Here is a 16,746-nt window from a genome sequence, read left to right on the forward strand (position 1 = left end):
CCTTTTATGAAAATCGGTAATTCACACATATTTACTCTTATTATACTAAATGTTAAAAATATAATATATATTTTTTTTATATTAAAGAAATGTTTTTTTTCATTTTATTTAATGTGCCATCAATTTAATTTAAAAAAAATTGACTTGGCGAATTATCAAGCATATTTTGCTGTTTGAAATTTAGAAAAAAATTGCCTTGCATTGATATCAAATAATATGCATATAACGAAAAGTGTTACACATATTGTGCATTTTAAATACAAATATGCTTTAAAATTTTTGAACTTAAATTAAAAATACAATTTTATTCAACTTGAATAGCTATACATTTATACTATCATTTTAATTTGTTATATTATTATCTAGCGTTTTCATTTTTGGATGCAATTTTTTGTTTAAACGCTAGTCAAATAAATAAAAATACAATAAATAAAAAATACATATAAAGTTGATTGCACGCCCATTTAAGTTAAATAGTGGTATAAGATTAATTTTCTTTTGAATGTGTGTGTAAATAATATAATACAAAGTTACAAGATATAAACAAAAATACCAACACTTAAGGTTTGGTCTTTAAAAAAGTAAAATACATACGTATATAGAGTGTATCATATTCTCAAGGGCAAGATAAGTTGCAAGAAATAAACAAAATAAAAAGTAAAAATATAAAGCAAACAATCCGCAAAAAACTACCAAGAAACAAAAAAACCTTCTTTTCAAAACAGAAATGCTTTAAAATCATTACATTTATGAATATTATTAATAAAAATATTAAAAAATATGACAGAAAAAATATGCCATAAATTTATAAACGAAAATATTAAAACACTATGCAATGAAACATTCGAAAGTGAAAAAAAATATGAAAAGGAAAGTGAAAGTCCTAGTAAAAACATAAGTCTTAATTGCTCATCAAGGTGTGAAGAATTATGTACTAATATAAATAGCAGATTACAAAAAATAAAAGATATTGTACACCTTAGATCTGGGAAACCAAATGTAATTTTAATTGAAACATTAAACTATATTAAAGAGCATATAAAAGAAATAGAAAAATATATTCAAATGCTTAATAAAGTTATTTATGAAGAAAATAAGGCATATGATTATGTTCAAAATATATTTAATGTATTGGACAAACAAAATGAAAACATTCAAAAAATATATAATATATGTAGTCAAAATATTGTAATTACAAAAAATAATAATGAGCTTATTTTCCAAAAGCCAGAAAGTTGTTCTTCTCTTTCGGAAAATTTTATTAATAATCTACTAAGTGTATGTAAAGAGGAAAATGAAAATAAAAATAATGATTGTGAAAACCAAAATGTAGAACATAATGAAATCAAAGATTTCAACACAAATGAATTTAATAATGAAAGTTTCATAAATTAAGAATATCAAATTGTGATAAATACATAAAAAGGTTAAAAATATAAATTATCAATACAAACAATTTAAAGATAAAATAAAAGGTTGTAACGTTCCAAATCGACGATTATATTAATTATGATTAGTGTTGCCAATATTATGACAAACACAAATGTTTTTATTTTTGTTATTGTTTTTCCGTTTTTTTTTAATTTCATTAATTTTATATGAAAAGACAACATATCATATAATTTGCCTTATTCTTTGCAAATAATAAATAGTTACATATTAAATGCTTTTTTTATTTTTCCATTTTTTATTTTTCACAAAAAACTATCAATAATTCCATCAAAATTATTAGTAACAAAAATGCTAAAACAAAAGACGATACACACTTCTTAGAGTGTATACGTATAAGCATGTAGAAATATAAATGCAGATATGCTATAACTTTTATTTTATGAATAAAATGCTGTTGAAAAAAAGCATATTTTAAAACACACTAACAATAGAACAATTTTAAACGATTGTCTATTTTTAGTTCTGCATATAAGCATATATTAAAGGCATGTTAAAATCATAAAAAATACTATGATAGCTTGCTTCCCTATTTAAATCATGTTAATATAATAAAGCAAAAGTTGTCGGTCATTATTTCATCGTGCCCTTTAAATGCACACATGCACATATATATATTATGTACATATCTGGGTACATAGACAATTATCATTAATTTCGTATTATTTCTTAAGCATATGCTTACACCTATCATGGTTAAATAATAATATTATACCAAAATTGTATGAAATAATAAATATTAATCATTTTTATCTGATGTATTCCCCCCTTCTCTTATCATTCTTATCGAAAATATCGCATCAATAAACAAAGAATAGTATATATTATACATATGTATGCATTTTATAAGATATTAATTTATTTTCTTTTTTTAGAACTGTATATATATTATATAATAGTGAAATATATAGAAAAATATGCTGGTGAAATATACCAGTATCATTATAATAAGTTGGCTATTTGATGCATTTACTTCCAGGAAAAAATATGAAATAATAAAATTGAAGAATCCAATTAAAAAAACATATGCAAAAAATAAACAATATGAATTCTTGTCAAAAAGGGTATTAGCTGATTTGATTAAGAATAACCAATTTATTGAAAATAAATATGAAAATAAAAAAACGCTAAATTATCCTAGAAAAATAAAACATGGAAAAAAAATTACTACAAAGAGTGAAAGTATGCATGAGGATACAAAGAGAGCTAAATATCAAACCACTATATTTAAATTTGCAAAAAAATTGAATTTCTTATTATATACAAATTTTTTAGAGTTATATAGTTCGTTACATATTTTACTGACACAATACTGTCATCCACGAATAGCTAGATGTGATAGTAAATCAGGAACATGTTGGTGCTATAAAGGTTCGAAATTGTTTATTAATATGAATAAGTATTCATGCCTAGACAATTGTGGAAATTTTGTAACGTGCAAAAGCCCTTTCCAATTAGAACCTTATGAGAAAATACCTCAAAATTTTATATTAAATAAAAAAATAATAACTTGTATTGTTTCAAGTATTCAAAGAAAATTAAATAATTTGTGTGGTAAAAATAAATTGTTCAGAATTAATGGATCTATATATTATTGTATACCAAATAATGCTATAGATCTTAACATAATTGGCAAATATTGTATAAGTGATATTAAAACTGTAATACAATGCCACGGATTTATACAAAATAGCTACATATCGTTGATAGAAGAGTTTAAAATCATTGATAAAGAAAAATTTGACGATACAATGAATAATATATGCGATGAGCATATTATACAAAATGGTGAAACCTATTTAGGTTGTCAGAATCATTCTATTTCTGGAAAAATTTGCTTGCCGTGGAATACGATAAATACAATACAAACAAATGGACCAAAAGATATAAAACATAATTTCTGTCGAAATTTTGAAGGCAAAAAAACCATATACTGCTTCGTTCGTTTTAAAGATTTTATTTACAGAGAATTTTGTAAAGTTAAAGAAGGTATATTAGCTGACAACAATATTACATATTCACGCCAGGACATTTTTATTTTTGATCTAACAATGAAAAATGTTTCTGATTTTGATATACGAATTTCTAATGATAGGTGCATAAATTCATTAAATAATAATAAGAAGAAGAATTTTAATTTTAATGTTATAAAAACCTATGAACTTTATAAATATCATGAAATTGATAACGAAATAGCTTTGACAATTGGATTTCTAAAATCATATCACCAAACAGTAGGTTATTTACGTAATAATGATATTTTATATATTTGTGCATGCTCTAATAATTATTATAAATCAGAAGTCTCAAGCTGTCATAATAAAAAATATCATACACAAATTGGAAGAATAAATTTTGTAAACAAATTTACTAATACGCAGTCTAATGTTTTATACCTAAGTGAAATTGACCCAATATTCATTGATCTATATAATGAGGCGATAAAAAATAAAGAGTTATACATATTTAATGCAGATTACTCATATCAATGTGATAGACTATCATCTTTAGAAAATAAAACGCATATGTTTTCGGAAAATATATTAAATATAAGTATGAGCTATGTGGCCCAAAAAATTAATCCCCCTTTAGATCCAACCAAAAAAAAATCGTATCTTTACGAATATGGCAACATAGTTTATGATTTAAAAAGTTTGATAACTAACTTTAATGAAAGAAAATTCAATCAAAAACAGATTATAGGCCGAATGAACAAATATGGCATACTCATGAATACATCCATTGAAAATAATAAAGAAAATATCAACAGAAGAGTAAATGAGATGCTTAAAATCATAACCATTCAGCAGATTAAAAATTTACAAAAGGGTAGTAATATAATATGCATTAAGCACGATAATAATCAGGAGATATATTTTTCCTATATAGGGAGAATAATATATACTGGTGTATATAATTCAAAAGATAAATACATTTTAATAAATAAAAATAGTAATAACAATCATAATTCTATTTATGAAAATATAATATACATCAACAATTCTTTTTACCCACTTTATGATAATTTATTTTCAATCAGCCCAAATGCCTGCTCACAGTCCAGTGAACATTTAAATAATGCAAAGATTCTCCAATTAAACCACCAAAATCACATTAGTAGATTTAAAAATATGATTAATCCTTCTTTTTCTTACAACTATTACAATCGTAATAAACATCAATTATTATATTTTTTTGAAAAAAAAAAAGATTTTTTTTTTTTTACACTTAAAAACATGTTTAATAAAAAAAAGGATTCAGTCGATTATTTATGTCAAAAAATTAATAATATTGAAGAATTTAAATCGAATTGTCTATTCATATATTCCTCTTTTCATTTGGTATATTATATAGAATTTGCACACCCCTTTTATATATATACTATACCAACAAGCATGCACAATAATTATATACGAAATGATAAAGATTTTGATGTTCTAAAAATGTTTTTTGATTTTAAAAATATCGATTTTATAAGTCATAAAACTAAAATACTATCTTTATGGTCTCATCAAAATGACAACTTTGTATCTTTATGGTTGATTTCCTCTCAAAGTTTGACGCCATTTTTTTTGGCTAAATATGATATACATTCTCCAAAATATTCTTTCATATTTCTAAAAAATCAAAAGTATGTGTCTACTCATGATGTTAAGAATGCTGCCACTTTTGATAATATAGATTCTACATCTGTTGCAAAAACTGTAAATATTACACCTACTTTGAATTCTAAATTAAATTCTCCAAAAATGGAAACAAAGTCAGATATCGTAGCAAATATATATACATTCAGCGAAGATACTTTAATGATTAATAAATATGAAACAATCGATTTTTTCATCCTTAAAAGGGTAAAAAGTATGCTTTATCCCAAAATGGCTCATGTATCTGATATTATTACATTTACCTTTAATAATGAACCGTTTTTTTTATTATTGTTTAAAAATAATAGAATCGCTATATTAAATAGCAATTTAGATAATATGCATATCGATAAAAACATTTTGAATATACACGTATACGGATTACCTATTAAAATAAAATGTGATAAAGGTGATAAAAAATTGACATGCTTTGTTTTATATAAATATCATAAAATTCTTTGGATTGATCTTTTATTTAGTTCTAATAATTTAGTAAAAGAAAACAGCAATATAAATAATCCAAGTCTAACCAGCTTAAAGGATACACATAAACAAAGAACGGGATCGAGCAATTTTCTTGAAAATCAAATTAAAAGCCAAATCGGCAATATTGAAGTAAAGTATATATATATATATGAAGAACAAAATGCTGAAATATTATCGGATATTTCTAACGATATGGTTATTACCGGAAAGTTAAATGACTATGTCATTTATATTTCTAATAAAGAATCCAATAGAATACACATATATTTTACAAATCATTATAAAGAAAATATTAGTTATTATAAATATATAAAAAATGAACATACATATAATTATAATATTATATCCTTATTTACTTATAATTTCCAAGATACAACTTTTATTAATTCACATATAACTAAATCACCATATAGAACAAATGCAATAACTTCTTTTGCTCATGAAAATTTAATTGTTACAAAAATTAAATATAATTACAATCCATGGTATATTTACAATGAAAAAATAATGATGCTACCCATAATTGAAGGTGATAAAATTCAAATCAAATATTTTAGCATACATTATAAAAAAAATAAATCAAGAAAGGATGCATTGTTTATTGATAAAGAAACTGGCGCCATCAAAATAATTCTTAGTGAAGATGGCAATGAAAATATTAATACACAAAAAGACATCGTCAATATCAAAGTTGTTATGCATGGGCTATTTCACACTTATAGAACTGAAGTAGAGTTTAGTATGGCATGTGAAGATGGGCATTATCATAAACATAATAAATGTCACCCCTGTGAAAAAGGATATTACAACAATTTAAATGTGATAAAAAAAAATAACGAAAATTATAGCAAGTGTATAGCTTGCGGAAAGAATCGAACTACTTTAGCTGAAAAAGAAAAATTTGAAAAAAATTGTGTATGTGATTTAGGATATGAATATATAAAAGATCCGAATAACCCACGTAATTTTATATGTTCGCCATGCTCTTATGGGGAATATAAAGATAGTATCTCAAATGAACTCTGTAAAGGAACTATATGCATAGAAAATGCTTCACATTTTATATTAGATAAAAAAGGTATCCAACCAACTCAATGTTTTTGTAACGGAGGGTATTATTTACATCATGATAAAAAAAATAATGAAAAATGTGTAAAATGCTTAGATAATCATTATTGCCCTAATAATGACAACTATTATAAAAAATGTCCAATACATAATGCAACAGTACAAAATAACAGAACCGACTTTGAGTCCATAGATAGCTGTTTATGTGAAGAAGGGTACGAACCGATTAATATAAACAAAATAAAAAATACCAAAACGAGAGATTATCATTATTATAATATTTTTATAACAAAATATCCAGACCTATTAAACATAATTAATAACAATAATATATGTATGGAATGTAATTTAGGATTTTATAAAAATAAAGTGTCTTCTGATAAATGCATTAAATGCCCAGGGAATTCAACAACTACAACATTTGGTTCTAAGCATATAGAAAATTGTAATTCGTGTCATAAAGGCTATTACAAAGATAAAAAAAAAGACTGCTCTAAATGCTTACCAAATCATTTTTGTGTTGGTAAATCAGTAAAAAATGATAAACATAATATATCGCAATATGCTGGTGATGCAGTTATTTGCCCCAATTATTCTGTAACCTTACGACCATATGATGATAACATTTCATTTAAAGACTGTTTATGCATAAAAGGATATGAAAAAAATTTTCAAGATTTTTATAATATAAGTAATCATTGTAAAAAAGCTCCTTTAAATTTTTATAAAGATACAATATCAAATTCTGTAGCTATTCCTTGTCCTGATAATAGTATAACATTGCAAACTGGAGCAACCTCAATACATAACTGTATATGTAATAAGGGTTTTTTTTACGATCAAATGTCATATTCATGCGTAGAATGCCCATATGGGTATTATTGCTCTGAAAAGGATATGACAACAAAATTAAATCCCCCAATAAAATGCCCAAAAAACTATACCACAATTTATAGTGGTTCATATGATATATCCAATTGTGTGTGCGAATCAGGCTATACTGTGGAAACTGTAATAGTGAATCATTACACTGCGAGTGGTAAGCATCAAAAAATGTGGAAAGTTCTAACAAATAAATAATATATAGAGAGAAAGAGAAATAAATCTTGCCATAAATAAATTTACATAATTTGACTTAAAAAAATGACACTTCATGCTTCATATAAATACCTTGTGTATAAATAAATTTTTTTCTATAATTTCAGGTATCATACAATCCTACGAAAATGCAAAAAATAAAATTCAACTTCAAACAAAAAACAAAACTTCAGTGTGCGTTAAATGCCCAAAATCAAGTTACAAAACCAATATATCAAATGAGCAATGCCACGAATGCCCTAAAAACGCGACGACATTAAAAGACTTCAACAACGCTGATATATTTTTTTGCTTATGTAATATGGGATATTATACAGATAAAAAAGAGTGTAAACCTTGTTGGTTTAATAAATTATATTGTGAAGGGGAAAAAATATATCAAATAGAAACGATTATATATGATGAAATTATTGATCTTATTAAAAAATATATCGGATTTTTAAGTGAAATATCCGACAAAAAAAGTTTTATAAATACCATTATTAATGAGTATATTAATAAAGGCCTTATTTCAGAAATTTCTCACATTAGTATGGTGGAAAAGAATAGCGAAATTTTGGCGAACACTATTCAAAACATAAAAAAGGCAAAAACTGATAGCGAAATACATCCACTTCATATATACAATCGTTTAGGGAATATAGCAACTAAAGAAAGACAATTGAAAACGCCAAAAACGAACAATCAAATAAAGAAAATTGAAATGGCTAAAAGTATAGGAAACGAAATTATTGCGAATATTAATTCCCAGTTGACACTATTAAGTGAAGGAAACCAAAACAATGATACCGACACAAATATACTAGCTAACCTTTTTTACAAAAGCTCAACAAACTTAATATATATAAAACATCAGAAATTAATAAATTGCCAACAAAATACAGTAATCCCATTGGGGTTTGAGTCATCTCAAAATTTTGATGATTGTAAATGTAAAAAAGGTTATTATTTAGAAGATAAAAATTTTTTGAAGAATATAAAAATATGTAAACCATGCCCAGAAGGCACATTTAAAAATTTTGTTGGCGATGTTAAAAACTGTATTTCCTGTCCTCCTAAGTCTACAAGTATTAAAGGCTCAATATACCCCAATCATTGCTTTTGTAAAGAAGGATTTTTTTATAGTAAAGACATGTGCTTAGAATGTTTAGAAGGTGCTACTTGCAATGGGGGATTATATCCGAATGCAATGAAAAAAATAAAATTAGATATAGAAAATGTAAATACAATAGGGCCAGATGATCATGTAAAACCCGAATCTAAAATAGGATACTATTTAGATGAAAGTATAATAAATATTATAGATGTAAGTGAATGGAGATTTATAAAATGCCCAATAAGTGATTCATGCTTAGGGAAAAATAAATGTCATATCACTATGGATAATTATTTGTGTATTGAATGTAAAAAAGGTTATACCAATAATTTCACAAAGTCAAAATGCATAAACTGCCCTAATAACATTACAAATATAATATTATTAATTCTTATATATATAATTTTTTGCTTCATTATTATAATTATTTCCTACTTAAATATTTCCTCCGGATTTTATAGAAGATCTATTCATTCTATTATTATAAAGATTGCAATTAATTATGTTTCTAGTATGCTCATTGTAAATATTTTAGAAGACACATATTTGAACTTGCCATCATACGCTTATGATGTATACAATAAAATGGCCAATATACTAACTAACGGAAAACAGAAAAAAAAAATAATAAGTATAGATTGCCTATTAAGATATTATTTTAATTTGACATATAATGATTCCTTTTTTTATACAAGTCTATTTTTTTTTCTAATGCCCATATTTTTAATGTTAACCTTGGCTGGCATACTATTTGTAATACTAAAAATTTACACTATTGTTCAAAAAGAGGGGATAAATAATAAATTATATTTATTAGGAATTGCAAAAAAGGAAAATATTCTTTTTTTGGTTAATTCTTTGGAAACAAATTACAAAAAAGAAAGATTTATCATGATACTACGATATATAAAGCTTCCTGATAGCACAATGCTTGATAGTATATCAACATTTTTTGAGGATATGATACCAATATATGCTACGTTTTTATTTCTAATTCATGCAAAAACATCTTTGAGAATGCTTCAATTGTTTGATTGTAGTAATATCCAATATGCAAAAAATTTTTCAAAGTATATACTAAACAGCAGTAGTAGCGTTCAGTGTAATTTTAAAACCCACGATTATTTAAAATTTTTTATATTAGGTATATCTGGAACTGTTTTATGGGCTTTAGGCATACCTTTTTTAGCCTTTTTTATATTATATAAAAATAGACACAATTTATTTCATGAAAATATTCGTATAAAATATGGATTTTTACATAATGGATATTTACCTAATAGATGGTATTGGGAAGTTGTTGTTTTTATTCGTAAAATAACTATTCTTTTTGTAACTACTGTTATTGTTTTCCCTTCGGATAAAAAAAACATATATAAGTTATTAATTATAACTTTTATTGCTATTTTCTCCTTATGTATTCATTTTATTTTTCAACCTTTTGATAAAAGGAAATTTTTTATATTAAACAAGCTAGAAAACTTTAGTTTATATATTTGGGTATCTACTATTATGATTATCTCCGTTTTAATGCATGTGAATTTAAATGAATTTATAAATTTTTTGGTTTTTTTCTTCATAATTCTTCTTCATACTATTTTTTTCATAAAATTACTAATCTCTTTATTTTATGAATGCATAAGTAATATTAGGCCAATACCCAATATTTCCAAAGTTCCCTTTATTAATTCATTTATTAAAGTACTAGTTCAGATTGTAGAAGCAAAAAAAAAACAAGAACCTCAAGTTTGTTATGATAAATGCTCACGTCAACTAGCCGTCATACTTCCGCATAAGGTTTCAATGGAAAGAAATCGAACAAATATTTATGTGATAGTTCAAAATTTTTTCAAAAAATTTATAAGAAATAATTCTTCACAGCATTCCGAATTAAATCAATTCGAAAATCGAGCAATATGCGCATATGAATCTGAAGATAAAGAAAAGAACAAAATGGTAAAGTTACGAAGTTCTGAAAATATAGAAGAAGAAAATTATGGTAATTGCTACAATGAAATAGTGTCTAGAAATCAAAAGACAGATCTATCCAACTTTTTACTAAAAAATACTAACCTTTCAATTTATGGAAAAATAAAGAATGAGCATAGAATGTTTGCAATAGAAATATACAATGAGGTGTTAGACATATTTTTAAAGCATGTAACTTTTACATATATTCCGGATACCCTTTTTGAGTTTATTTTTAAAATTTCAGTTAATATTGGGAAATTTATTGATGAACTAGACAAAAACGATAAAATATTCGAATCATTAAATCAATTAATAGATATTAATAATATGATCCAATGGCCACGTGAAAGAAAGGCCAATTATTATCAAACTGAACAAATAAAAAAAAATAAAATTTCGTTTATAAACAATTCAACGTCTAGTTATGATCTAGTTAATCGCGAAATGCCTTCATTAGATTATTCATTCACATTTTCTTGCAACGATATTGAAAAAGAACAAATTATAAAAAGAAAAAAAAAGGAAAAACAAAAGACAAAAGATGAACCTAAAAAATTATACAGTAATATGAACACAAAAGAATGGGGCACTCTGTGGAAAAAAAAACGAATAGCTTCATCAATTTGTGTTTTTTAAATATTTACATTTTCGTATTCCGTTATATTTTATTATTTCATAAGATTTTAACAAATTTTATGTTTCATTCAGCTATCTTTAATATATGCATTTTTTTTTTATGTAGTTTCAACTGAGGAACGGAAAAAGTTGTTTTCTTTTTTTAGCGATGACTTATTAAAAACCCAAATTCATTTATCCAAGTTTTATTTCATACTTATAGAACTGAGGATAAAATATTTCCGAAATTTACCATCCTATTTTTACTTATTCAAACTGTATAAGTTATTATCAAAAAAACGTGAAATGAAAAAACTTAAAATGTTAAATAAAAAGTTGGAAAGATATAAAAATATTTCCCACGATAATGAGACACCAATAAATAATCAAGATAATAATGATCTCTTAAAAAACATTAAAAAAAATATACATTTACAATACAAAGAATTTAAAGAACTCTCTAAAATAATGAACCAATTAAAATATGAATATCTTAATATAAAAGAAGATGATAGTAATCAATCCCAATCCAGCCAATTGGAAAACGAATAATTAAGGGTGTCATGCCATTAAGCAATTATTGTTCTTTTGAAATTAATTTAGAAAAAAAAATAATGATATTATCAATTATTTAGGGAAAATTTGATCCCAAACATCTATTCTCATTCTTTTCATTTTATACATGCCAGATAAATGAGATCTAAATTCGTACCAAATTATATGCACATACATAGATATCCCATTTCTTACTTTTTCTGTGATTTTCACTATTTAAGCAGTTACACATTTAATGAACTTGGAAATATTTTATGTATTATATTTTATCATTTCGTATATAATGGGTTTATTACAAAACAAAAGTTCATATATATTTCTACATGTATTTGTTCATGTGTCTATATATCTTTTTACCTTATGCATGTAAGACTAGCATAAATAATTTGGCATATCATGGGGAAAGTTCCATAGTTTTACCCATAATTTGATAAAGAACCAAATAGTGATAATGATAAAGTGATAAATATACTTTAAAGTCAAACATTAGAATTTCGTTATGTTTATGATAGCAGTAAAACGAAAAAAAAATTAAGAGAAAAATAAAAAACTATATAAATTGGTTACATAAACTAATAGGGCAAATAAAAACGTGATAAAAATTTTGGAATAATACAAATAAATCGTGTATATAAATTAAAAAAATGATAAATAAGCAGATTGTTCAAATATCCACGTATTTAGAAAGTGGTAAAATTTTATATTGCATCCTTTGGGCCAATTTTTATTTTTTTATTTTTTGACGAACACTTAAAAAATAGGGATGATTGCTCACCACTTCATATTGAGGGTTTAAAAACGAAGAAACATTTTCGATACAAAAAGGAGGGATATGTTTGTAAGATTTCTTCATATTTGAAGAGCAGGCATTTAAATACATATTAATATAGTTATATTTGCTATTATTATTGTAAAGACTTTCCTTTATACATTTATTTATGTTATGAATAAATTGTTTAAAATATGCACCTATATCTATGTCTTTAGATTTTGTGTTAAATATATTAAATTTAAAATCTATAAAACGATTATTAATATCTACTAATTCTATATATTTTTGAGCAAATTCTTCAGAAAGACTGTAATTTTTTTTGACTTGTTCAATATTCTTCATTCCTTTTTTAGCCCCTATAATAATTTCATTCTTATCTGTGTATTCAATGTTTAATTCCTTTTTTAATAAAGAATTAATAAGTAGATATTTATTTTTTTGAAAATTATTAAAATCAATTTTGCAAACATCTGGACAACAAAAATTCCAATTTTTATATTTCATATCATATGAATTACGTTCAATTTGTTCCACATTTTTATTAGTATAAGAAACGTAAATAAAATATATCATCAAAAAGTCCGAATATAAATACAATATGTAATAATATAATGAATAAACAGATATTTTACTAATCTGTTCAGAATTATTTTTTGAAACATTATGTTTTTGTAAAGTATTTAATAATTCTTTGTAACACATAGATAAAGCATAATATGTAAAGGCGTATTCTTGATCTGAATGTAAATTTATATAAATACTTAAACAATTATAATCAATTAATATACTATTAACAAGCGAATTAAAATAATTTTCTATACTGTTCACTTCCTTTTTCATATTATATAATGTAAAATAACAAATTGTTATTCTCATTAAGGTGTATAATATATGTATATCTTTATGAAAGTTAATTAACTTTGTATGTTCTCTAGATCCTAACAAAAAGGAATAATTTAATATTTTTGATACAATTATTTGAGCATAATCAAAAAATAAATTAAATATTTTGCACATTATCAAAAATTTTAGTCGGTTTCTTGTTACACTTTTCATATCTACACCCTTATCATATATATTATCATTAATTGAAATTGTATTGTCTTTATTCAAATTATCAACTTTACTATTATCCTTATTTTCACTTATCTCATATGAATTTTCTGATGATCCTATTTCAAGATTATCAATAAACTCGTCGAGTAAAATTAGTAACTCTATAGAGGATATATCTTTTTCCATATAATTTATTAAATAAGGAAAATAATATCGTAATTTAAGTTCAAATATTTTTAACCATTTTACATTAAATACTTCTTTTAAAAATTTTTTATATTTATCATCATCTTTATAATTCAACGCTTTGTCTATTTTTAGCATTTCTTCCATTTTCATAAAAAATATTTCATGGATATTAACAAAATTTATAAATAGAATTATCAATGATGGTGAAAATCCAAAAAATTGTAAATCATTAAAAATTATATTTTTTACATAAAAATTTGCATTGGTTATCTTTTTTGGATGGCTAGTTTCCTCTATAGTTTCTAATATTGCATATGTGTCACTAAAATATATATTTAGAAAAAATTTAACAAATATATTATCTTTAATATTATTTTCCAATTCTTTATTCATATTTTTATAATATGGATATTTACTTTCTTCTTTTATATATTTATTTAAAAGCATCCTATAATAATTTTCAATAACTTCAGGATCGTGAATATCAAACATTTCCCCATTTTCTTCTTCTTCATCCTTTGCTTTTTCTTCTTGTTCTTTTTCTACACATGGTTCTGTGCCATTTCCAGAAGAAACTTTGGATATGCCGGTTGCATCATTCTTAATAACTTCATCATCTCTCATGGCTTTGTTCCATTCTCCATATGAACCACCCCCTTCAGTTAATTCCATTTCGTCATTAACTTCTCTCTTTTCAAAAATATCATCATTCTTACATTTATTTAGATTTTCATCCTTGTTCATATTTCCAATTGACTTATTAATTTCCTGTGTGTTTCCACCTTTATTTATTTGGTGCATTAATAAATTATATTCCACCACATCAAAACGGGTCTTTGACATGCCCATAATTTGATATAAAACAATTCTTGCTATCGATTTTGTTAAAATATTATTGCTGTTTGAATAATATTTTATATAATGAATAATATTAACAATATCTAAAAAAATAGACTTAGAATTTATATACTCAAAATTCTTTACTATATATTCTATATCTGTATTTATATGCTCATAAAAGTCATAAACCCCTTTCACACATATATTGGTATCATTTTTTGAAATATTGTTTAATTTATTCATTAAAAAATAATTATTAAAATATTGTGGAATAATATTTTTATTATCTTCAAAAATGTTATTTAAAAAATTTGCATCTTTATTTATATCATGTATACATTTTAAGATTTGGGTACAATCATCTTTTACTGTTTCAAAATTTGTGTCCGATGTTTCAAATGCTATTTTGCTTAGTATAGAAACAAAATATACAATAAATTTAACCCTTTTTAAAATCATATAAATTAGTTTTTCATTTTCATCTATCGAGTTATTCCCTTTCTTTGGGGTTTTCCCTTTTTTAGATAATTTCGCGTTTTTTATTTCTTCATATTTTATCAAAAATTTGTTAAAACATCGCTTTATAAGAACTATATTTTTTAAAATGTATGAACGTTTTTTTCGGCACATATAAATTAATGTCTCACTTATTTTGAACATACCATTTTTATAATCATCTCTATGTATTAATTCATTGTCTGCTATAATTTTATCAATTATTTCAGTACTAGAGCAGTAACAAATTAAAAAAAGTTGAAAAAAAATAAATATGTTATCCTTTATATAATTTTCATTACACATTGATTTATATTTTTCATTTCCATTATCAACTTCATCTTTATTTCCTTTATCATCCTTTGGTGGTGTTGATGATTTTTTTTCGTTCTCCATAAAAACTATAAAATCATTGTTCGAAGTTTTAAAAATATCAATATATATTTTATCAGCACAAAATTTGTTAATCCATTCCCAAAAAAGTTGTTCAAAAAAATAGAAATCATTATTACAAGGAATTATATTTGAATTATGTAAATAGTAGCAATTTAGGACTGATAAAAAAGGATGACTTCCCTTAAGCAACTTTATTTGTTGTAATAATAAAGAGTCCATGATTATTATAATATGATTCAAATCTAATTTTTTTGTTAAATATCCTTTTTTTTCACATTCTTCTATCGTTATTCTTTTTTCAGGGTTTACTCCTACATCTAATTTTTCATTTCCTATTTCTCGAGAGCACATATGTTTTTCATATAAAAAATTTTCTACTTTAATTTCTTCATTTTCTTCCAAACCTAAATATGAAAGAGTAAAAATAACGCATTTTATTAGATATCACTATTATATATGTGTGTATGAGGGTTTATATATCCATAAAACTGTTCGCATATATACACAAAAGCGATATACAGTTTCTCATTTTGTTTTCTTTTCCATTCAATATGCCACTTTACTATCAAGAGGAAAACATACCTTCTACATTACTATAAATAAGATTAGAACAATCTATATATTCTTTTTCTTCTCCCATATTTTGTTATATATATTTTTTCATGTCAATTACAGCCAATATATTGAAAACTGAAACAAAAATATTACTAGGAATTATCTATATGCATACATATAAAATTACAATTACAATCACAATATTTAGTAAGCATATTTTGATGCTCAAATAATTCAAACATAATTAAAATTATATATGATCCAGTTAATGTTTCAAATTTCTTTTCTCTTCTTAACACATATCATTTTTTGATTTAAAAAAAAAATATAAATACAATTAAAGAAACCGAGTTTTTATTCGGGGTAAAAAAACAAAAAAATAACATTTTTTAAATCTACAATGAATATTGGGGACGTGGTTGAATTATAATTATATTTATGTTTAAATAATAAAGGGTAAT

The 16,746-nt window shown here is 23.9% G+C and overlaps 3 protein-coding genes across 3 annotated transcripts; 2 read left to right on the plus strand and 1 right to left on the minus strand.

The window, feature by feature from the left end:
- Nucleotides 1–780: 780 nt before the first annotated feature.
- On the plus strand, nucleotides 781–1,395 carry PCHAS_0812600 (conserved Plasmodium protein, unknown function; the record flags this gene model as incomplete). Its single annotated transcript, XM_739994.2, has 1 exon — nucleotides 781–1,395. One exon carries the CDS (start codon nucleotides 781–783, stop codon nucleotides 1,393–1,395), a length of 615 nt encoding a protein of 204 aa, XP_745087.2.
- Nucleotides 1,396–2,366: 971 nt separating this feature from the next.
- On the plus strand, nucleotides 2,367–11,979 carry PCHAS_0812700 (cysteine repeat modular protein 1, putative; the record flags this gene model as incomplete). Its single annotated transcript, XM_016797847.1, has 3 exons — nucleotides 2,367–7,686; nucleotides 7,853–11,374; nucleotides 11,555–11,979. 3 exons carry the CDS (start codon nucleotides 2,367–2,369, stop codon nucleotides 11,977–11,979), a joined length of 9,267 nt encoding a protein of 3,088 aa, XP_016653760.1.
- Nucleotides 11,980–12,706: 727 nt separating this feature from the next.
- On the minus strand, nucleotides 12,707–16,370 carry PCHAS_0812800 (conserved Plasmodium protein, unknown function; the record flags this gene model as incomplete). Its single annotated transcript, XM_016797848.1, has 2 exons — nucleotides 12,707–16,134; nucleotides 16,313–16,370. 2 exons carry the CDS (start codon nucleotides 16,368–16,370, stop codon nucleotides 12,707–12,709), a joined length of 3,486 nt encoding a protein of 1,161 aa, XP_016653761.1.
- Between the last annotated feature and the right edge of the window lie 376 nt (nucleotides 16,371–16,746).

This window comes from Plasmodium chabaudi, assembly GCF_900002335.3.
Source record: "Plasmodium chabaudi chabaudi strain AS genome assembly, chromosome: 8".
Classification (NCBI taxonomy): Eukaryota; Apicomplexa; class Aconoidasida; order Haemosporida; family Plasmodiidae; genus Plasmodium; species Plasmodium chabaudi.